Source organism: Haliotis cracherodii, unplaced genomic scaffold (genome assembly GCF_022045235.1).
Source record: "Haliotis cracherodii isolate W230 unplaced genomic scaffold, xgHalCrac1.p SCAF_4, whole genome shotgun sequence".
NCBI lineage: Eukaryota > Metazoa > Mollusca > Gastropoda > Lepetellida > Haliotidae > Haliotis > Haliotis cracherodii.
Genome location: NW_027266297.1, coordinates 22,934,674 through 22,960,402, shown reverse-complemented (window position 1 = coordinate 22,960,402; position 25,729 = coordinate 22,934,674). Strand labels below are relative to the sequence as shown.

At 38.4% G+C, this 25,729-nt stretch overlaps 2 protein-coding genes across 2 annotated transcripts; one reads left to right on the top strand and one right to left on the bottom strand.

Moving 5' to 3' along the window:
• The first annotated feature begins 1,683 nt into the window (after positions 1–1,683).
• LOC139480186 (putative nuclease HARBI1) lies at positions 1,684–4,030 on the top strand. The gene is made up of 4 exons (XM_071263217.1): positions 1,684–2,274; positions 2,718–2,830; positions 3,107–3,218; positions 3,508–4,030. The coding sequence occupies exons 1-4, from the start codon at positions 1,851–1,853 to the stop codon at positions 3,888–3,890; spliced, it is 1,032 nt and encodes a 343-aa protein (XP_071119318.1). The 5' UTR covers positions 1,684–1,850; the 3' UTR covers positions 3,891–4,030.
• Positions 4,031–4,372: 342 nt separating this feature from the next.
• On the bottom strand, positions 4,373–9,686 carry LOC139480227 (uncharacterized). The gene is made up of 5 exons (XM_071263254.1): positions 9,514–9,686; positions 7,380–7,447; positions 6,963–7,109; positions 6,570–6,647; positions 4,373–6,087 (listed from the first exon to the last, which is right to left on the bottom strand). The coding sequence occupies exons 1-5, from the start codon at positions 9,684–9,686 to the stop codon at positions 5,792–5,794; spliced, it is 762 nt and encodes a 253-aa protein (XP_071119355.1). The 3' UTR covers positions 4,373–5,791.
• Between the last annotated feature and the right edge of the window lie 16,043 nt (positions 9,687–25,729).

Genomic DNA, 25,729 nt, shown 5'->3' with positions numbered 1-25,729 from the left:
ACAATGGAACACGGGACATACACATGGTCCAACACTGAAGTAGAGGCTGGAACACGGGACATACCAATGGGCCAGTGAAATAGGCAATGGAAAATAAGAATAAACACGCGCCAGTAGTGAAGTGGGGACTGATTAACAAGAATTATTGTGGTACAATGTGTGAAGCCCATTTCTGGTGTCCCCCGCTGTGACATTGCTGGAATATTGCTAAAAGCGGCGTAAAACCATACTCACTCACTCACTCCAAAATATAATACATGTCTCTCCACACGTAAGAAAGTCGATATTAATCTGGAGGTGAGGTGAAATGGGGTTAATGTCGCGTCCAAGATTATTGATACCACTAGACCACGGAGGTGGTAATAATCTCGAGACACTTAAGTCCTGTGTGTGCCTTTACCTGTAAAAATGTCAGCTTGGCAGTTGAAGTCGATCAAGAGATAAGGTGAAAGGCAGCATGTAATTATTTAGCAATTGTAACTTCAACTGCGCAGTTGTGTGTACACTTCCTTGAGTCGATATAACTAAACAAGGGTCTCACCTCGCTGGGGGTGCCAACTGAATACATGTTGATACACCTTGTCGGTCAAGGCCGCGTATCGTCACATATATGGCATTAATGTGAGCTGTTTTAGGATGATACTATATCTTGTCAAACTATTATCCTATTGTGATAGTGTGTGTTAGGTTATAGAGACTATTCCCCTATTGCGGCACAATGTGTATCAGTAGAGATACTATTCCCCTATTACGATACAAAGTGAATCGGTAGAGATACTATACCCCTTTTACTACAGTGTTTATCGGTAGAGATACTATTCCCCTGTTGCGATACAGGGTGTATCTGTAGAGATACTATTCACCTACTGCGGCACAGTGTGTATCTGTAGCGGTTCTATTCCACTATTGCGATACAGTATGTATCTGTAGATATGCTATTCCGCTCTTGCGGCACAATGGGTATCGGTAGAGATACTATTCCCCTATTGCTTTACAGTGTGTATCTGTAGAGATACTATTCCCCTATTTCGACAGAGTGTGTATCTGTAGAGATACTATTCACCTGTTACGATACAGTGTTTATTACCCACGTGGTGAAGATACAGGTGGTAAGATACTAAATCCGTACGTCACACGTGTGTCGTACAAGGTTGACCTTGTTTTATTCGTTTTGATTGGATAACCGTGACCTCTGTCACACCGGGACTACTTTTTTCATTCATGAAAAATCGCGAGACGTCATTCATTTTGTGATTACAAAGCAGAACTGAAGAAATTCATGAGAACGAGAGATATTTACAAACACTTTATTAAACCAAACAAGATAGTCACACGCATCAAATTCGGTTTGCATTCTATATAAGTTATGCATAGAGCTCCTACAGACATATAATCGAGCTAGATCTATAAATCGATTTACAATGTACGACTGCCGATCGAGCGCGTCCCTTGAGCGTGACGCACCCGACCATTTTCGCAACTTTCAATTTGATTTAACGTACAAGGATAAGCGTGGTGAAATGAAGTCTGTTTAAACTATCTGGACAGATATCTAGACTTACTTGGGATGATCTGGTTGTGCCATCGGTGTCCCCTTTGAAGCGTATGTTGTGGCGCTGTTTCGGGAAGTATTGTTCATGAATGAACGAACACGACAGCACGACCAGGCCCCGATTTCTCGAAACAAACTTAAGTTCAAAAACACACTTAAGTCTGAGTTTTTACTCAAATTTGAGAAAACTCAGCAAAATGCATTTCTCAAACCAAACTGAGTTCAATTTTCGACTCAAACTGAGTTTACAAGTTGAGTTAGGTAGGAAGGTAACTTAAGTTTTTTTGTCGGTCATAAAATGGCGGTGTTGAATAGACGTAGGCGTCGTAGGCAGAAACAAAAATCAACATTGTCAAGGGGATTAGTCGATAGACAAAATCCTCTTGAGTTCATGGAACCCGAGGAGTTATTCATGAGGTTCCGTTTCCGTGCGGAGAGCATTTTATTTATTGTTTCCCTTGTTTGTGAGAAACTTGAACGGCGCTCCAACCGAAGCAGCCCATTACCTGTTTTAACGCAGGTACTTGTCGCCCTGCGTTTCCTGGCCACTGGATCTTTTTATTCTTTGATCGCGGATTCATATTCGATAATTTCAACGTCTTCGGTGTTTCGGTCAGTCCGAGATGTATGCTCTTGTCTGATCGAACATCTCCGGCATTTTGTATGTATGCCAACTGGACAAGATGCAGACAAGATCAAGAAAATGTTCTTCCAAATTGCAGGTGAGTGTTTGAAAGCGATTCCTCTTCAACTCGCCTCTTCGGTGGTGTTATTAATTACTAGGTCAAATAAGGGGGAGCTACTCTAATTCTTGTCATTTCTTTATAAAAAACCTTTCCCTTTCTAAAACGAACAGCTATCATCATGACATGCATCCGGAAATTCTGACAAAAACTTCCAATAAAAATTACGTTTATCATATTTTAACATATACACTTTATATTTCCAATACCTTTTGTAAAATGCATAAAAATAAACGCCTTCAATCGTTTAAAAAAATCAAATTGAAATGAAATATTTTATCAAATGTAATCAAAGATAATTACCATAACAGCCAACTCAAAATTCTTGACATAATGTTATTTAAAATTGGCAATATATTGATAATAACAATAATTTATCATTAATGAATCTTAAAAATGACACATATAATTTAATTTTTCAGGTTTCCCCAATGTTCTGGGCTGCTTAGATGGAACCTTCATCCGCATTATAGCACCCTCAAGGAATGAAGTCGATTATTTGAATCGAAAAGGATTTCACTCACTCAATGTTCAGGTAATAATATTATGTTAATGAGACTTAATAATTGTTATTGCCAGAAGCTAAAATCACTTATGTTCATGTACGTTTTATGTTTCATGATATGTATGAAAATAGAATCTATATTTAAAATTCACAAATCACTGCCTACACAGTGGCAGCCATATGAATCATACCATTTCAATTATTCTTTTGTTATAATTTCAATCAATCTGTTTACTGACCAGTGACATGCTGTGTTTTGTGCTTATAAATGTATTGAACTGACCTATTAATTCTATCACTTATCAGATGATATGCGATGCCAACTACAAGTTCAGCAATTGTGTTGTGAAGTGGCCAGGGAGTGTCCATGACAGCCGCATCTTCCGGGACAGTAAAATCAGCGTTGCTTTTGAAAATGGTATGAGTTCATAATTCATCTTTAATCTAACATGATTTGAACTGTAAATTATACCAAATGACAAAACTTTTAAGGACACAGTTCATTTACAGAACCAATAATATTTATTGCTGAGGGAAAGGGGTAAACAGCCTTTTGAAATGATTATTTTTAAAAAATGTATTATGATGGTTCCAAGACAATTGGTTATTGCATCACTGTTAAATCAGTAAAAAAATCATTTTCTGCATGTCATGATCAAATGTTACCAGAAAGAATCACACAAATTCTGATCTGCTTCATTTTATAGGAACATACAAGGGCTTTCTTCTTGGAGACTCTGGATATCCATGCAAGTCTTACTTAATGACACCTTTCCTCACAACCTCATGCCGGGCTGAAGAAAGATATAACAGAAGTCACTGCAGAACTAGAGTTTTAGTAGAACAGAGTTTTGGAATTTTAAAACGAAGATTTTCTTGCCTACACAGTGGATTAAGAACAACACCTCAAAATGCTTGTAAAATTATAACTGCCTGCGTGATTCTACATAATATTGGTATTGATAGAAAAGATATAATAAATGTTGATCATGATGATATTGACACGAATAATAATGTCATTGTCCATGTTGCTGATGAATGGACAGGTAGCAATGTTCGCAAAAACTTGTGCCAGCAGTTTTTTAGCTAAATGTTTGTAATATGAAATACTTTCAGTGGGAAGGTCTCAAGGGATGGGCTTGTTCAATTTTCTTTAGATTATCAATGTAAATTGCAACTGACATTTACTGACCTATGCATAAATGCATTTATGCTATCTGTATTTGATGTAGCTCCCAACTGTTTTGATACATAGATGCTTGTAATATGTGGTCAAAAGAATTTTGCTATTAACAATTTGTTTGATAATGCTGGTTAATATCTGATATCTTCCTGCTTCTTCTAATACTTGTGTACAGGTAAACAGGAGCTATTAGACAGCCCAGGTATTGTCAGGGATGAGTGACTTTGCTAGTTAAACAAAGTAGGTATGTGGATCCGTCAATGTTACTGTCAATAGGAATGCATGTAAATAATAATAATAATAATAATAATAATAATAATATAGTTTATTAATGTGTCATGTGTACATAATACACCTGGCCATTACTGGCCTAAAAGACACTCCTAAAATTATACAATCAATGAAATACATAAATAAAACATTTTAACTAATAATATCTTTATATGTATACAGCAACCCTCGCCCCACTCCACAGACACATATTCTCATGCAAATTCAACCTAGACACCAGTTCACACAGCTTAGCACACCCCCTCCCCCTTCCCCCATATACATGTCCCAAATCAGCGAGTCACAGAAATTCAACTCGGTCAATCAATCACACGCATTATTCATTATGACCCACATACATTCAATCATGCACAAGTTCAACCGTGTCAATCAACCATTCTTTATTCAATCTGCCCAAACCTTCCTATTGTTTACTAAAAACAGATATGTTTATATTATGGTAGTTTGGATAGGCTATTATTGAATCTGGTTCGGCTGTGACAGCTCTATGAAAACATCTAAACACTTCAACTTGAATCTTAGTCTGTTGATTTCTCTATCCCATATCACCTCGGACAGCAATATTTGAGCTATTTTTCCGAACACCCAGGAAAAATCGACAGGCTTTGTTCTGTTTATAGTTAATTTCTTTATATGTGTTCATACCCCACACGCTGGCACTGTAGTTGAGGACAGGTTGAACATAGCTGTCAAACAATTTAGTTAACACTTCATGACTTAAACCACCCATGTTGTTGAACTTGGCTAGCACAGCTGTCAAACAATTTAGTAAATACTTCATGACTTAAACCACCTATGTTGTTGAACTTGGCTAGCACATCCCCAAGGGCTCTATTTGCTGATTTACAAATTTCAGTCACAGTTTTTTTTGTAATTACAATGTTCATTCAGCCACATGTCAAGATACCTGTATTCCATACAGTACTCAATATTGATTTAACCCCAAGTAAACTGGTAAGTTCCCATAGGGATAGATACATGTCTGCAATGCATAATCTTTGTTTTATCTTTGTTTACTCCAAGTTTCCAATGTTTAGACCAGTCAGCGAGACCATTAAGAAGCTTCTGCATGTTATATTCATCCGGAGCTATGAGCACAATATCATCAGCATACAGAAATAGTGAAATGTTCAAGTTATCAATATTAATACCACATTTCAGGTCACTGAATTTATCTGCCAAGTCATTTATGAACATTGAAAATAAAGTTGGCGACAAACAGCAGCCTTGTTTCACACCCATGGAGACTTCAAAGCAATCAGTTCTTTCTGTTATTACCTTTACACAATATTTCACTCCTTGGTACAGAGACTGAATGGCATTCAGTATAATTCCTTGAATTCTAAATTGTTTTTTTCCAAAAGGCAAATTTTCTTGTATTATTTATTTATATATCTTTGCAATTAACATAGCTATTGACATAATTATTAATTCTTATTATAATATAAATTATTATTATCTTGAAACTTTACTACACGTCTATCTTTATGTTCTTCATTTTGTACTTTCATTTCATTTTACTCTTCTTCTAATGTTGCACATTTCTTTCTTAATATTAGTATTTCCAGCTCTAACTTTTCCTTCTCTAATTTGGCAATGATGTTTTTGGATCTAAAGTATTCTGCTTGTTCTTTTAATGTAATTGTTTCTTGTAAAAATTTATCTTTTTCGGCCCTGAGGGTAAGAATTTCTTCCTCATGCAATTTAGCTTTTTTGGGAGGTGGCTCCTTGAAAGGACCATTGCACGCACTTGGGGTTGGAACTTGTAGAATTCCCTGTTTGTCAATCACAAGATCCAGTTGCACCGGGCAATCTGAAAGAATAATAATTCATCCAAATTCATAAATTGCTTATCCATGTTTCCACTGTATTTTTATGAGTGAGTGAGTATGGTTTTACGCTGCTCTCAGCAGTATTCCAGCAAGATCACGACGAGGGACACCAGAAATGGGCCTCACACATTGTACCAATGTCGGGATTCGAACCCGGGTCTTCTGCGTGATGAGCTAACGCTTTAATCACTAGGATAACCTAACGCCCCATATTTTTATGAGTTTGGTTTAAATCATGATGAGTATCTGTTGATGAATTAACACTTATATCACAAATATATTTGCATTTAATCATACATAAATGCTAAACCAGGTTTTTTTCATTGACATATGTACCTTTATTTCACAAAAATGCGCTACGTGCTGCTGTTTTCTCTAGGAAGTTATTCAATTCAATTTTTAGTACAAAGCTGACATATGTGTAAACACGTGAAATCTGACATGTACATTATTTAGAACTTACTGGGCTCATATGACAACATGTCCATGCCCAACCCCGGATCCTCTGATGCAGTTGTTGCAGATAGTGTTCCACTGAAATCTGAAGCATTCATTAACAAAATCATTATAGCCATTCTCTTTGTTTATATGTTTGTTGTGTATTTATTTTTAGGACTCTATTATTTTTATGTATGCAGTGAACATGAAATAGCTATAAGACTAATTATGTATTTTCATTATCATTTTTTTAATTGTCAACATATTTTATCACATTATCACATATACTCATAAGCATCTGTGATGAGTGTTTAATTTTTATTTTTTCCAATTGTTTTCATAATTATTATTCATTATATTTTTATAAAAGCAGTGATATACTTGATATATATATTAAGCATGTGCATATTTATTATACCTTCAGTGTCAAAGCCATCTAACAAACCCTGCAGGGTAGGTCGATCTTGTAGATTTTCAATGATCAACGTCTCGGCAAATGAGGGCGAGACTGGCTTTGGCCCACCACCAGTTTTGGGACGTCTGATGGCATCAGATTTGTCTTTGGCTGAAGACAAATCACCATATAACTTATTAAATCTGCTTGTGATGACATTATTAATTTACCTTTGTAAATAACATACTGAAATTAACATACTGAAATGACGATGACAACAATGTTATTGTTTTCTTATTGAGTAAGTTCTGTTATTATTTATTCATTGTTTTAATTCCTGTCAGATATTTTGATTATGCTGGCCTTCAGCTGCATTGATGTACTTGTATCTGTTAATTAGTTTTCATATGCTGATACTTGTATAGACTGTAAATGTCGAACCTCTTTGTTTCAGATTGGCATACTGTTTTTTTGCCTCCTCAACTGTTCTTTTCACCTCTCCTGATTTTCTGTTAAAATAGAAATACAGACCATCATGATAATGTTACTCAAGTGATGAAATTAAATATTTTCCTTGATCTCACACTCAACAAAATGCCTGTGTATTTTTATGATATATGCAACAATTTGTTGTCTTACTGACTTACCACTAATGGTGTTTTCAGTGCCTCCAATTTTCACCTACCTACCTATCAACAGGTAGGACAGACATAGACATGTTTCTTCATTGTCATGGACCCCATGGCAAAAAAATTAAATACTTGTATTATACATAAATATCATATAACTGTTTGTCCAGTGTTAAGTCACTGTAATTGTGTCAATGTTACATAAGTGTGAATTACATTTTAATGTATACAATACCAATATGCTGGAGTACATCAAATGTATGCATCCATGTACCTGTCTTCATTCATGGTATTTCAGTTGTTTCTTAATGTTACATTTAGTGTGACATACCATTAATTAAATGAGTAAAAGTATCCTAATGACATCAAAATTTAAATACCAAAAATAAAAACATGTTTTGCACTTAAATAATGTGTTATTGCAACATTTATTAATAATAAGGGTATTAATACAAGAACATTGCATCACAAAATACAAATACATGCAGTGAATAATGTTTTTTGATGTGTTTGCCTTCGACCGGAATCGAACCGATGTCTAAAGATTAATCTTTAAGACTACCATTCAAAAGCTTCATTACATCTAACTTAAATATTATAAATAAACACTTTGTTATCATAAACATCCAAGTATGAACCCATCACACATGTTAAAATAATAAATGTGTGAACCCATCACACTTGTTGAAATAATAAATGCGTGAACCCATCACACTTGTTGAAATAATAAATGCGTGAACCCATCACACTTGTTGAAATAATAAATGCGTGAACCCATCACACTAGTTAAATTAATAATTAAATGTGTGAATCCATTGCACTTGCTAAAATAATAAATGTATGCAAATCTAACTCACTGCAAAGGACGTTGAACCCGATACTTCTCAGACCTGCTTCAGACATCAATGGGAGCAGAGCACAAGCACGTTTTGCAAATATTTCAGTACCTACCTCATGATGATTCTTGGCCAGAGATGAATCACAATTGAAAATATGTACTTGTGTTTCAAAAATTCATTTATCTACTGAGACATATCTCACTCCTAAAACAGTCCAGTAAAAATTACAGAAACGTACGTATTATTATTAATATCTTATTATTATCATTGTTATTAGAGCGGAAATACAGTACATCCCAATCACGACCCTCATGCAGCTAAAGCCTTTTTAGGTTTTCCTGATGTCAAGGCCCAGATATACCGGAAACTTCCAAACTTAATTTCATCCACTTTAACATGCCACAAATATGATATTTCGGTATAACTGTTCTTCCCGTCTCTTAGTTCCCGACTTCTCTTTAGCCAAACCTTCGTGTTTTCAGTGAAATCGAGACAGTAAACAAGGTGTAAATGATGATGGTACTCTTTAATATAATATCGCGGTGATTAATTTATAGTGGATCGTAACGGCGAATGCTTACTAACACAGTAACTATGTAAAACGAAAAAATGTTTCTTATTCATTATTGAACTATGACACATCCATTGGTATTGATCGATGCTGATTCTTTTTATCCAATATTCGGTAAACAAAGCTTCCCGTCATTGGCGACTCAAGGGCGGGCAACTCTAAATCATCTCGCTATGGCTATTTTGGTGTAATACGTGTGGATTATGTGTTTTTCATCACTTCCTGTTTTGGATTATGCATATTCAGTATGCATACGACCTCGGCCGCATGGGTCATGCGACATTGCCTAAAAAAATTGATTGGAGGTAGGGACTTTTCCACTTCAAAAACATTCCAGAAAATATCATCAAAACTGTTAACGTGTGTATACTTGCAAGTAGTCGTTACATACCGCAACCAGTCCTGTATTCGATCATGCGATTAACTATCGTACTTAGATTTGCATAAGTAAACAGTCGATAGGTGTGTGGATTACGAGATTTGCCGACACCGCGATAATAGAGTGATACTATAACAACTGCAACTATGTGACTTACGCATTTAGGGCATTCACCACCTCCTCCCAGGCTTGTTCTTTGATTTTTCCTCCCTTCTGAGTACCGCATCCTTTAAATTTTCCAAACAATCGATGCTGAATTTTGTTAACATTGTCAATTAGTACAATTCGCTCTTCTTCAGTCCAATTCGGCCTCCGTTTGATTTCAGCCATCGCGGATATGTTAGCAGACGACAAAACGTAACATCACGCGCATCCGTGTTTACATTGGAAACGGAAGTCAAATCTCGCGCCAAGGCCGCTTACATCGCATAAAAAAACAAACTGAGATCGAACTTAAGTGCTGAGTTAAAAACTCAGCTGAGTTTTTGCTGAGTTTGATTCGAGAAATGCAGTTGAGTAAAAAACTCAGCTGAGTTTTTTTTGCAAACTCAGTTTGAGATTTGAGTAAAAACTTAAGTTTGTTTCGAGAAATCGGGGCCAGATCACTTAAAGTTCACAGTTCCGATACAAATCATTCGAAAACTCCGTGGAAGTTTGCCTGACTTCTGAATTTGTGGCCCCAAACATCCCAAATGTGAACAGTAACATTCCCTATCTCTAGCGTAAAACGCTGTGAGTGGATCGCGGTTGTCTTTTCTTATTCCGGTGGCGACCTTGCCCTTCGATCGTTCGAAGCTGTCACTGACATGCAAGCAGATTTGAGTTTGTTGATTTGTTGTCTTCAGTAAAGGGTGGTACAGTTAACATGAATGTGTTTGGCGAACAGTCTGATTTCCCTCTTCCAAAATGGTACGGACATGATATAAATTCAGCTGATAGATCAAGGAAACCGAACCATTTTGATTGCACAGACGGGACCCCGGCAGTGTGATGCGTGTGACTGTTGGTCCGATATTCAAAGCGCGGCGCTAATGTGACATTTCAAATTTTCTTATCGGTGTCCTGCGTACTAACAACATGGCGCTTGAATTACCATAAGTTGAAGACTTTCTTCCAAATGGATCTTGAGCGTCGGTGCTGGTTTGTTTGCAAACAGATCAGCAGGCGCATGTTGTTAATGCGTATGCATAAACATGTCAACAATGCCCATATTCGGTCATATATCAATATTCATGCGCAACCAGATTTTGCAACCGGTTTCAGTTTGGTCTGTCAACGAACGCAAGTTGTTTTGTATTTACACTTAAATATATATTTAACGTGGGTAATAAATAAAATACCACACTCATTTTCGTTAGATACCATTTTTACGAAACTCGTGAACTTTCTATGGTATCTGACCTCGCTTTCGCTCGGTCATATACCATAGAAAGTCCACTCGTTTCGTAAAAATGGTATCTAACGAGAATGAGTGTAGTATTCTCTATTTATTACCCACGTGGTGAAGATACAGGTGGTAAGATACTAAATCCGTACGTCACACGTGTGTCGTACAAGGTTGACCTTGTTTTATTCGTTTTGATTGGATAACCGTGACCTCTGTCACACCGGGACTACTTTTTTCATTCATAAAAAATCGCGAGACGTCATTCATTTTGCGATTACAAGGCAGAACTGAAGAAATTCATGAGCACGAGAGATATTTACAAACACTTTATTAAACCAAACAAGATAGCCACACGCATCAAATTCGGTTTGCATTCTATATAAGTTATGCATTGAGCTCCTACAGACGTATAATCGAGCTAGATCTATAAATCGATTTACAATGTACGACTGCCGATCGAGCGCGTCCCTTGAGCGTGACGCACCCGACTATTTTCGCAACTTTCAATTTGATGTAACGTAAAAGGATAAGCGTGGTGAAATGAAGTCTGTTTAAACTATCTGGACAGATATCTAGACTTACTTGGGATGATCCGGTTGTGCCATCGGTGTCCCCTTTGAAGCGTATGTTGTGGCGCTGTTTCGGGAGGTGTTGTTCATGAATGAACGTACACGACAGCACGACCAGATCACTTAAAGTTCACAGTTCCGATACAAATCATTCGAAAACTCCGTGGAAGTGTGCCTGACTTCTGATTTTGTGGCCCCAAACATCCCAAATGTGAACAGTAACATTCCCTATCTCTAGAGTAAAACGCTGTGAGTGGATCGCGGTTGTCTTTTCTTATTCCGGTGGCGACCTTGCCCTTCGATCGTTCGAAGCTGTCACTGACATGCAAGTAGATTTGAGTTTGTTGATTTTCACGTCTTCAGTACAGTACAGTTAACATGAATGTCTTTGGCGAACAGTCTGATTTCCCTCTTCCAAAATGGTACGGACATGATATAAATTCAGCTGATAGATCAAGGAAACCGAACCATTTTGATTGCGCAGACGGGATCCCGGCAGTATGATGCGTGTGACTGTTGGTCCGATATTCAAAGCGCGGCGCTAATGTGACATTTCAAATTTTCTTATCGGTGTCCTGCGTACTAACAACATGGCGCTTGAATTACCATAAGTTGAAGACTTTCTTCCAAAAGGATCTTCAGCGTCGGTGCTGGTTTGTTTGCAAACAGATCAGCAGGCGCATGTTGTTAATGCGTATGCATAAACATGTCAACAATGCCCATATTTGGTCATATATCAATATTCATGCGCAACCAGATTTTGCAACCGGTTTAACCCCCTGGATGCCAGAGTGAGTGAGTGAGTGAGTTTGATTTTACGCCGCTTTTAGCAATATTCCAGCAATATCACGGCGGGGGACACCAGAAATGGGCTTCACACATTGTACCCATGTCGGGAATCGAACCCGGGTCTTCAGCGTGACGAGCGAACGCTTTTAACCACTAGGCTACCCGACCGCCCCCCTGGATGCCAGAGGGACATATATGTCTTTCCTCTACAACCCTCACTTTGAAGTCGAATAAAATTCAAAATACATCACCCACACAAATACACATCACAGTTTTGAATAAGGTGGGAAATTCCCTGTTCTGTGATATCATCCACTGGCATTTTAGACCAAGCAAAATTGCTGAAAATGACCTCTGAAAATAAGGTACATCGTAAATGTCGCCATTTTTTACACATTACTAAATCACCACACACGGCGTTATTTACAGCATGTTTAGAAATCTAAATTTAGGATATTTACTCGTTGAAATGAATTTCAAAAATAGCATATTAGTGATCACGGGTATCTGTCTTTTAAGAAATCACCAATGATCATTCCAAAACGTCTCCGATAACCCGAGAATCGTTTCGAATGTTTTGGAAAATACGCAAACACGAACGCCGAAGTGAACTTTCCGCCATGTTGGATAATGTTTACAAAATCACGTTTCAGGTACACCGGTTATGAGACGCCTGTAACATCGCGTATATTTCAAAATTATCTGCCATACACACATCCTTGAATTCCTCATACATTTTAGAATCATATGAACAATGGTCTTTGTCACCAATACAAAGTGGCTGGATGAAATCAAGCAAAATATGTTAGGTGTGAAAACGAACGCTGTAACCTCTCTGTCGCCTTTTGACGTCATAGAGAAAAATCAGTTTTCGTCATTTACGGCAAGCTATTTTTGGCATTGCATGTTTGTCGTTATACTTACGCATATAACTCCATTTGGTATATAGTTATGTCGTTCAGATATTAGGCAGTAATTTGTTCGCTCACAGATTCCGTAAAGCTTGTACATAAAAAAAAATCGTCGCACAGTACTTTTATGGGTGTACGATAAAAAGCGGAGAAATTTACTGTTTTTCAAGGCAGAAAAAATTCTCGGGCAACACTTAGAAGTGTATTTTTTTTAAACCGGTTTAATACTTGCAGTTAACTTTACACAATTAAATAGGGAATTTAATATTCTCCACCTCTGCGTAATTTTATAGCCAGAGGTAGATACAGTGCCGCGTGAGCGCAATTCTCGCACAACCGATCTTAGGATAATGTGCGTCAGAAAAAAAACTCGGCATCCAGAGGGTTAAGTATGGTCTGTCAACGAACGCAAGTTGTTATGTATTTACACTTAAATATATATTCAACGTGGGTAATAAATAAAATACCACACTCATTCTCGTTAGATACCATTTTTACGAAACTTTCGCTCGGTCAGATACCATAGAAAGTCCACTCGTTTCGTAAAAATGGTATCTAACGAGAATGAGTGTAGTATTCTCTATATATCGGTAGAGATACTATTCACCTGTTACGATACAGTGTATATCGGTACAGATACTATTCACCTGTTACGATACAGTGTATATCGGTAGAGATACTATTCACCTGTTACGATACAGTGTATATCGGTAGAGATACTATTCCCCTATCGCATTACAGTGTGTATCGGTAGAGATTATATTACCCTATTGCGGTACAGTGTTAATCGGTAGAGATACTATTCCCCTACTGCTTAACAGTGTGTATCGATAGAGATACTATTCCCCTATTTCGACAGAGTGTGTACCTGTTGAGATACTATCCCCTATTGCGGTACAGTGTATATCGGTAGAGATACTATTCACCTGTTACGATACAGTATATATCGGTAGAGATACTATTCACCTGTTACGATACAGTGTATATCGGTAGAGATACTATTCACCTGTTACGATACAGTGTATATCGGTAGAGATACTATTCACCTGTTACGATACAGTGTATATCGGTAGAGATACTATTCCCCTATTGCGATACAGTGTGTATCGTTAGAGATTCCATTCCTCTATTGCGGTACAGTGTATATCGGTAGATATTCTATTCCTCTATTGCGGAACAGTGTGTATCGGTAAGGATGCTATTCCCCCTTCGGTACAATTGAACAGTAATTGAGATCAGTTATAACATTGAGATCACTTAGGTAAATGAGTTTGAATTTCTTTAAGCTTTATGCGACTGATTCTCACAATGTCGCAGGACCGAGTTTTGTGCCATCGTACCTTGATGTTGATCGATGCTCATGCTATCAGCCACAGGTTTGTCAGCTACAGTTCTGAATGCTTAAAGCATTGCTCGATGATTATTTTGTTGTTGTTTGTTGTTTAAAGCCGCACTCGAAAATAGTCCGGCCTGTACATAATCGAATCTAGACTAGATAAACCAGTGATTTATATTATGAGCAGAGCTAATCGTCGTCGGGATACGATGACACACAATCAACTGGACTAGATAAACCAGTGATTGGTATTATGAGCAGAGCTAATCGTCGTCGGGATACGATGACACACAATCAACCAAGTCGCCTCTTGCGACGAGCAGAGATTGTCGAAGTTGTCTTGGGCGTGATTTGTCATTGCCCGCTGAAGTTCACTGAGGAGTATACATGTATATCCAGGCAATCTATATCTTTGTATAGTCTCCCTGGTATGACCCATTTCAAAGGACGGGATTTCGTTTCTTGGAAAAAGAAAAACGTTTAAAGAAAAACAGAATACCTACAGTCCTGTTTCTGAAACTGTTGGCATACCCTTAACCCCGCTCTGTTGTTAAACGGGACAGACACTCGCGCCTTTCAAAAAGCGACGTAAACAAGGAATGATTTATGGATATATTTAGCATTGTACTAAAATTATCAGAAGAAAAGAGGTGGTTTCGACAGGCTGACATGACATGAGCTGGGCAAGGAATAAAGACTATTTGAAAACCCCATTCAGTGACGACGTGGGATTTTGTCTTTTTATGCAGTGAATGGCTGGAGTGAGCGTCACATGCAGCCCCGCTGTTTGTCATGAATAAAACATATATAGTCCTTACCGCTCTGGTGAATATGCCATCCTGCTTCTGAGAACAACTGGTATCAACAAAAGTCTTTTTGAACCCTGCTGTGTAAATTTGAAAATTTTGTTTTTAAGACTGTAGTAAAGATATTCTTTAAATGAATTTTGCATGTCATTTAACCTTTGGGAACTTTATGCATAACTACTTGACGTGTTGCTATCCTCAGATGTACCATCCTTCTGATAGGCTTCTAAAGGGATGGAGACAAAGAAGTATGGAGTGAGCGAACGAATAGGCGAGTTTAAATGGGGTTTAAGGTCGCGTTCAAGATCATTGCACTTATGTATAGCGATGGGTGCCGACCAGTCCTTGTTTTATCGCCTTACTGCCGAGCGACAGGCAGGGTTGGTTGGTTGGTTTGTTGTTTAACGCCGCATTCAGCAATAATCCAGCTATATGACGGCGGTCTGTAAATAATCGAGTCTTGACCAGACAATCCAGTGATTAATATCATGAGCATCGATCCACGCAAATGGGATCGATGACATGCATCAGTCTGACCACCCGATCCCGTTAGTCGCCTTTTACGACAAGAAACAAGTGTTATCTTTCAACATCTTTAGCTGTGACCGCGTAGAGGACCGAACTACCGACCTACTAGACGCTGTATCCACTACACCACGGAGGCTCTCCAGAACGGATAGGTATTGGGAAAACGTGAGGTGAAATGGGATTTTACCGCGTTCAGGATAATGGCACCTTAACCACTAACAAAAAATAAGGAAACTAATTATTTAAAAGTATCTATCGTTGATGTGTACGTTTACAATACCGTGACGTCAATATCCGAGTTGCCTGAAGATTTGGCAATTCCAAAAGTGTAAGTTCTCGACTGTGAAACAAGTACCGTCCAACGTGGCAGGCCCACAAAACGACACCCAGACAAAATCGTCTCGTTACTGTAATAGCAATAGGTCAAAATCTTCACCTGTTATCAATAGAGAACTCCGTACAATAACAGGAAGGCGATTTTCGAACAGCTTACCATGGGCGGCAATGTTTGGGGAAGGCGAGGTAACACCAGTGATATGCTGTACGACAATGACGTTACACGACGTTGACAGACGAATCAAGGTTTTGCCTGCTGTTCACAGATTGCAAAAAACGTTGGCGCCTTGCGAGCAGTAAGGCAGGGCAAGGCAGGGCAGGGCAGGGCATCTACTTGACTTGATCTGATCGGCATTGGGACGGTAGTGCCATGGTGCGGGCCAGTATCACACATGATAGGCGAACTGATTTGGTTATTGTAATGGACATTTGACTGGCCAGCGATATGTTGACGAAAAGTTGCGTCCGGTCATGGTTCCATTCGAATTCCAATTATCGGTTGAAATATTGAACTGCAAGATGACAACGCCGGTTTACATCGTGCCCATGTCATTGGACCTGCCCGCCAAGTCGCCAGACATGTCCCCAATAGAGTATCTGTGGGATGTTTCCGGGTGGAGAGTAGGCCAGAGACCCAGCACCCGCCAACGTGGCACTTGCTTGGGGCAGCTCATCGGGCGAAATGGCGGGCAATGCCAAAGGAAGCCTTTCGCATGTTGAGCGGTCAGGTAGCCTAGTGGTTAAGCGTTCGCTCGTCACGCCGAAGACCCAGGTTCGATTCCCGACATTGGTACAATGTGTGAAGCTCATTTCTGGTGTCCCCCGCCGTGATATTGCTGGAATATTGCTAAAAACGGCGTAAAATCAAACTCACTCACTCACTTTCGCAAGTTAATCAACAATGTGCCATCAAGGTGTCCTGCATGTATCGCCCAAAATGGTGGACACACCTGGATATTGATCTACACGCCCAAAATTAATTCTTCAGACATGTATCGTCATTACACATTCACTATCATTTCCCTTATTTCTTGTCAGTAGTATATACAGTGACTGGGACTGTAATCGCCTGTACTGTACTTGTCCTAAAAGTCATGCTTCAGTTTAACCTGAATACCCCACTCCCCGGCAAAGAGTCCTTTTAACTGCCAATGCAAAATGCCAGGCAGACAAAGAAAACTCAAACACTGTCTCTAATGTTTGTCACGGGTGTTCATGTCTATGAATCACCTGTCTTCAATACAGGTTGCATGGCCAAGGTATTTATTTGCATGTGCATAAGTGCTCAACATACGAAACTTTTTTTTTTGACATTGTGTAAAATATAGACTAACTTTGACCTTGGGGTTTAAGTTAGAACACTCGATTAAGTCCATTGTATACCTTGGCGAAGCACATAATTTTGCATACAATTTTGACAGCGCTATTGTGTTCATCTAGCTTGAACCTCTTGGTCTAGGTTAACACACTCTTTTAAAGTCCTTTAGTATTTCCCTTTAAGCAGATGTATCAACTAGACCATGGAGGCAGAAAGAGAGAGGGGTGGAGTGAGAAGGGCAGAATGGTGTGAAAGAGAATTGTGAGGGAGCGAATGAAGAGGGGATAAAGGAGAAAACATAGTATCTAATGAAGTGAGTGAGTGAGTTGAGTTTAACACTGCTTTTAACATTATTCCAGTTATATCGCTGCTTGTCAGCTTCATGTGGAAGGAAAGCCAGAAGTGATGCAAGTCTCAGACGTTTACCACTTCGGTGAAACCCACGAGCACAGGTATTATGGTGCTGATAGACCTAGAAACATAATCGGGGCAAACCGGGATTCGAACCCACAATCATAGGTTTTGGGCGTGCCAAGGAGACGCAACTCTGCACAGCGAATCGTGGTGCCTTAGACAACTGGACCACCCGTGCCCCCTCCTGATGGAGTGAGAGTATAATTATGGTGCTGACAAACCAAGGATCATAATCAGGGTACTACTAGGATTCAAACCATCAGAAGGAGATCCTGGCACAACCAAGGAATGCAACTCAGTGGATAACTCTGAATACCATGGTACATATGGGAACAAATATACCAGGGTACACACAAATATACAACAGGTATCTTTTTGTGGTTATTTGTATGTGTCAGTCAGCAATATCCCAGCAGCCTGTAAATAATTAACTCTTGGCCATTTGTAGATATGAGCAATGCTCCACGTCAACCAGGTGGGATGCCACAACATCAACAAAATCTCTGTATCCAACATCCAATCCAAGTTAATACCCAGTTACCACAAGCAATTACCTCAATGTTTTGGGGTCACAACAAAGAGTTATTGCATTTCTTAAGGAGATGGGGTAGCCTAGTGGTTCAAGAGTTTGCTTCTCACACCGAAGACCCAGGTTCGATTCCCGACATGGGTACAATGTGAGAAGCCCATTTCTGGTGTCCCCCGCCAGTGATATTGCTGGAATATTGCTAAAAGCGGCGTGAAACCATACTCACTTACTATTACATTTCTTATGATGAGAGTTGCTATATGGTTAAAATACAGATGATGTGACAAAACAAATTTTTACTCACTCACTCTTAAGATGACAAGCAAACAATTATGGGTCATATCAAATTGTTTAATAAAGCAAAAATTGTTTTGCATCTGTGGCAAACCTTCCCACACTATGGAGGATCTTAATAGAGATACTGGCAAACTGCCAACAGATGTATTACAGATATATGTTACATGTTTTGAGAAAAGTCTGACTAAACAAAAATATGACTAATAATTTGTAAACTAAAGATAACCTTAAATAAAAACAAAAAATAAACAAATGCTAAGAATAATACTGAAAATGTTAAAAAATTCAAATAACTGACAGCTTAGTAGGACAGAATAGTGACAATAACATAGATATGATTACCATATACCATAATAAGATATGCTTCTTCTAAAGACCTTTGAATATAATAATATATGAATATAACTAAAATATGAATTCTAAAACAGCATTCACAGACAATTGGTAAAATAGATGCAAAGGTACTGGGTATTAAGTATCATGTGCTGACAACCTCTAGTACTACAGCCTCCATAGCTGAGAGCGTACATGCATGCTTCGGCTAGGGCTGGGACGGGTAACTCGGGTACTCGGGTCGGGTGGGTAATGAGTAGGACCTGGGTACCCACAGCACTACCCGGACCCCTGGTTAGTCACATGATATACTGTTTACAGACAAAAATTATCTAGAACTCTATGGTTACACTATAAGTCACTAATGTTCGCAGTTCTTTCGGACTACTACGCCCATTCCTTCTGGTTTTTATAGGTTTGAATAAAAGTAAAACATCAGTCTACTTCAGTGAATACACCAGATCGTTTTAAACATGTATCTAAACACATTTTGCCAGGACTACGGTCAAACTTTTCTCAATCGGACAGTTTGTACCTACCTCTTGAGACCTACAGTGGGTACCCGGGTAGTAAATTTGGACTCGTCCCAGCCCTAGCTTGGGCATATATATCAGGTATAAATACACAAACATGATTATTCTCTTTTGGGGGACAAACTTGGGGATGAGAGTTACAATGAACATATCCTCTCAGACATGAAACTCAAACAATATAAAACATCAGTGGACTACAAAGGTCCAGTTTCCACCCTTGCCGAACTAGGCTGGTATTATGGAGTTACATTCTTGCTGGACTAACGAGTCTGTGCATAGTCCAATCAAAATCGTGCAACGAAATCAAAATCCGGTTAGTAAACTGTCGTGCAGATTTTGGTCGAGTGCAGGATTTGCAAAGCATGGGCACTGCAAACTTGTTTGTTAATAGATATTTTCCAAGTCTTTTCAGGTTTTTGATCAAAGTGCTCACGTGATTAGATGCACATCGCGATGAAAGACCCGTTTTATCACAACATAGATCTTGATTAGAAGAGGGGCTTAGAAGGGACATAATTCGTAATAACCACTGGTGGTGCTACGATCGAGCCCAGGATTTCCAGCCTAGTTTGGCAAGGGTGGACCCTGGACTTTTTAAGTCAGTTAACTCACTTGCCTCGGGAAGATGGGATTATCATAATTTGGAGCAACTTTCTTTTGACAGTGTTGGCAGTTGGGTCATCTGTATTTTCCTTATCTTACATACACTGTTCACCATTGAGAGAATTGTCAACCATTTGTGGAGCGTTTGATGAAGTATCTGATTTATGCAAATCTCCACGCACAAAGAAACCAGTACAAACACATTCCAAGAGCATAGTCAGTACATCTGTTTCTGCTTAAGTCATTCCAGTAGAGACTGGTTCCAACATTTCTTTGTGCTGCAACAGCTTTATGAACCACCGAAACAATCAATTCCCATGAATCTATTTTAAGCAAATACATATGTAGAGAATGCCCTGTTGTTAATTTACAACAAGGTAATCAAATGAACAAACGGAAACTTTGATCTTTTACCAATAAGAGATTATCTATTCCCAAGCCTGGTCCATTTGATGAAGATATGCATTCAATGGCACCTTTGCATACATACAACACAAATGTTTATAAGGCTTAAAAAAATAATAGAACTGTTCTCAGGCAATGGCTTTTGAAATTATTGCACGGGCGGGTGGTGGTTTGTTTATTGGGGTTGTATGTAAACAAATTTTGTTGACAATAATTTCGGGGAAATTCTGTTGTTCTTAAGTACCGGTATTTTAGCATTTAATTGCCAGGTTGTGTGTTCGAGGTGAGGAATATTTGAAGATTATTATCATTTTTTTAAATGGAAATAACATGAAACGTGCGGCAGACTTTATGATGATGCGGGCGGTGCCTGCGAACCAAGTCTATTATTATTTTAGCCCAAAAGTAAGTAGATAACTCGCCATAGTTAAAAAAATTGAGCTATGACATAAGCATGATCAATGTCATGGATGATTTAGGTAACAAATTGCACCATCTGTACAATAAAAAACATATTTTCACAATTTCAGAATTCATAAAAATATCAGATCATAAAAATATAAATGTTCCCCTCTTGCCCACCTATGAATATGTAGATAGGCAAATCAATATTGGAAATCAAGATCCTCAAACAGAATGCATTAAACAATACAGGACAATGCTCAGTCCCTAATATAGGATGTCACAATTCAACATTAACAAACAATAACTGCATTCGAACATGTGTGATCCTGCAATACCATGCACCATGAGATTAACATATACAGGTTCTCATTTCAATGACGTAAATATATCTATCAACATGATTAAACCATGGCAAATATTTGCTGTTGTTATAGATCCACGAAACAACTTGAGTGACTAAAGTCGTGACTGCCCAACACCTGTGCACAGTAGAAGTTACAGGGAGGGCGGGTTAGTTAATCGCTGATAGCTGACACTGGGCTGGTAACAGAAAACTGAGAAAAACATTACATTTGTTTACTTGTTTGTTTGTTTGTTGTTTAAGGCCACACTCAGCAATATTCCAGCTTTGTGACAGCGGTCTGTAAATAATCAAATCTGGACCAGACAATCCAGTGATTGATATCATGAGCATCAATCCGGGCAATTGGGATACAATGACCTGCATCAACAAGGTCAGCGAGCCTGACCACCCGATCCCGTTAGTCGCCTCTTATGACAAGCATGGGTTGCTGAAGGCCTATTATACCCTGGATCTTCATGCCAAACGCTTCATTTGTATGCATATACATCTATATGTCATGTTCTCCCACCCTGTCATTCTGACAACCTACAAAGTGATGTTTCAAAGATCAAACATCATGTTATGAGAGATGATTACCAGGTCAGGATGCAACAATAGATTTCAAGGCGTACGTAAATTTCAGTGCTCTGGCTGCTGATAGTGAAGGGTACGGCAACTCAGGCATATCTTCGATATCACTATCTCCATCTGGATTGACGTCATTGTTTAAGCCACATCTCTAATAATAGATTCACTAACATAACCTAAATCCGTTTTACCGATTTGTCAATTTCATGAGTCATCAGCAGTTAACGAGGACAACTTGCTGCCGATGTGTGTACAGGAGTCAGCCTTGCACCATTGATGCAAGGTGTGCTTGTTGAATTAGAGGCTTGATGTTAGAAAGTATCCTGCCTTTGACGTAATTGCATCAATCATGTCAATCGCAGTTAGGTCAGTCAATTGTGTCTGGAAGTAAGCTGAACGTTTGGCGAGTGTGAGTGTGTGGACATTTTTATAATATTTTGAACTATTTGCGTAACCAGGGGGCTTTTATGCTTAAATTGGATCCTTGGGACTCCCAAATGAATTCGAGACAACCGGGAATTTGACACATCCAAGTTTGACACATCCAGGTTCGACTGTATAACAAACTTCTAAAAGCCTATAAAGATAATATGATGTTGCAACTTGAATTGAGGATATGCATGAACATGTAACTGATACATCTATCAAATATACATAACAAGCCAACTTACCAGTGGTAAATACAAAATATTCTTCACTCTTCATCTAACAGAAGCTATTCCATAAAATGCTCCCATGGATCTCTGAAACTTCAAAAACAACCTACCTCTAAAACATGGTTGGCGGCACTGCCGATATTGAAGGTTAAATAGATGGTCAGAAGACAGACAGATGGATTAGGGTGGATGGATTTCTATTAGGAATGAGACAATACAGGAAGGTCATGATACGATACACGTCACAATACATAGGTCCTGATACCTTATGTATCATGATACACATATTTACGTCAAATTGGTGGAAACTTCCTGACTATTAATATTTCCGAGCAGGTTCAAAAGGAAAAGTTAGTTGTAGACAGGGTCATAGGGGCCAATTTAGTAGTGAACTTGAAAAGTTTATTACAACACATTTTGCAATATTTGACTGACAAAAGAGCTGGGGGATGGGGGCAGGTCATTAAATGAGGAGTAACTATCTTATGTCTTGTATGGACACAGTAAAACATGTATCGTGTATTGTATTGTCGCATGAAAACTCACAATGCACCAATACACCGATGTGTCGTTTCACCTCTAATTTCTATACAGCTGAGCCAATTCAGAAATCTATCTAATGCAACAACCATCTACAGTGAGTATCATAAACAAACATAGACATGGTAGCTATTATTAGAATATATTAATGAACAAAGGATACAGGCAAATAAATATGTATAGCAACATGCATATAGATCAATCTGAAGGGGAATGTTGCAAAGGTTTACAAACATCTCTAAAAAATAACTGGCGGAGGCTCTTGAGGTTTCATCACAACAAAAACAGCTATGAAGCAAATACATTATTGTATCATCAATACTTGTATAATAATAATAATAATAATAATAATAATAATAATAATAATAAATTCATTTATTATATTTTAGATTCCATTCACCAAGTGAATGTTAATGGTGGTTTTACCCAGGGAAATCAATGGATCAGTGTGCTCTCAAATTTCATTCTCAGCTCCCTGGAGAGTATACAAGCCAAGCTGCCTCTGAGGTGCACGAAGGTTAACAGCAACATTACCATCTCATCCTACTGGGTACCCATCCACTGCTGGGTGAATAATCGCATCTTTCAAACAAAATGTAACATGTCCCAGGTATGGGGCAGCACCAATCCCTTGAAACTTTCAGGAGGCAGACTTGCTAAACACAGTCAACAAACCATCCACTACCCTTAACATCGCCTGATTATGGCCTGTGTCTGCACTGTATGGAGTGAGTGAGTGGGATGGTTTTAACACCGATTTGAACAGTAATCCAGTTATATCACGGCATGTCAGCTTGATGTGGGAGGAAAGCCCAAAGTTATACAAGTCTTAGGGGTATGGTGCTGAGAAACCAAGAAACATAATCAGGGTGAAACAGGGTTCCCACCACTATCATAGGTTTGGGGCATGCCCAAGGAACGCAAATCTGCATGGCAAAAATTGCATTTCCTGAGACGACTGCCCCCCACACTTCACCCAATACTGTATGTAGATCTCAATGCTTAGATAAGATGCTCTAATGGAATGTCGTTTAGTTGAGAGAACTGCACTGTAGAGTTTATCGTCTCATACACTTCTAAACGTCAATATGCATATTTCTTGTTCATAAGTACAAATAATGATATTTCTCATGAGGATGCTGATAGTACATGTACATGTAGTACATACAAATAGAATAATTGTAATATCATAAAATAGTGACATGATAATAAACATATAGTAAAAGTAACAAAAAAATATAGTATCTGTCTCAACTGATTATTGCCAATATGAATGTATATAAATTCAAGAAAAATAATCTGTCCAAGTAAACCTAGTATTAAGGCTGGGACGGGTTGTTTATAGACAAAAAATCATCTAGAACTCTATGGTTACACTTCAAGTCACTGATGTTCGAATTTCTTCTGACCATGCACCCATTCCTTCTGATTTTTCATATGGTTGAATAAAGATATAACTTAATTCAACTTCAGTGTAGGAATGACCAGATTGTTTAATACATGTATCTGATTACGTTTGGCCAGGGCTATTCTAAAAATGTCCCCAATAGGACATTTTGAGACATCTCCTGGGACCTACAGTGGGTACCCGGGTAGGGTCAGGTAATAGGGGGGTGGGTACCCAGGTAGTAAATTTGGACTCGTCCTAGCCCTGCCTAGTATGCAACATATAATCTTGAGATAATTTTAACAACCTCAGAAAACAACCATATATCCGGATGAAATCATTTTGAACTAAACACATCTATTCATAAACCACAAAACAGTTAAATCAATTGACTCCATTCCCTACAAGTTCATGTCATGACATCATCATGATTTTGAAAAAAAGGCTTATTTCCTAATTCTTTTGTTTCGAAAAAAATCTTATCCAGAACTAAGCAATAGGTAATCAAACATTTTTTGCAACACAAAGCCTAATTTAAAGTGTATTGTCAATTTAATAGCTGTCCTATTTGTCCACAAGCTGTGCATGTATCATCCATTGTGTATTTATTGTGACATTTCACTGCTGTGAAATAACAAAACAACAAAGAACACCCCCTCACCCCCTCCCATCCCCCTCCAAAAAACAACAACCCAATTTTATCCAGTAATGTACTGTAACCAAAAGTCTTGCAAAACCAGCATACTGAAATCATGCTGATTGGCACCCTTAGGGAGATCATTCTCTTCGGTAAGACACGTCAAAGTCATGGCATCAGTGTCACCTGAAACAAATAGACAAAAGAAACATACATAGATAATCACCTCTGGCATTTCAGCTTCAAACAATGTCACAACATCATACACATTTCACAGGTCCATTTGATGGAGAAACACACCACTGTTATCACTGACATATGCCAACCAAGTAATGGCTTGATAGACACAATTTTTATGGATAACAACTTCTTTAATACTGTAAAAAAGCGACGTTTCGGTATAGATCCTTATACCGTTGTCAGTATTAAAGAAGTTGTTATCCATAAAAATTGTGTCTATCTTGTCATCCGCCAACTTCTAAGTAATGCCTATCAAACAAAGTAATGGCTTCACAGTCTAAAATACATCTGTTCAGAGCGAATGATCTGTTGTTTACTCCTACGTATAAACATACAAGTTACTGAATGCATTTTGGGTCATCTCACAAAGATAAATTCAAACTATTTAATTCCTTCATAAAATATTTTAATGCTAGTTCTTGTGTATTTCTCAGGTGACTAGAAATGAGCACAGCAAGGAACTAAGTTAGGCTTGGTTCTCAG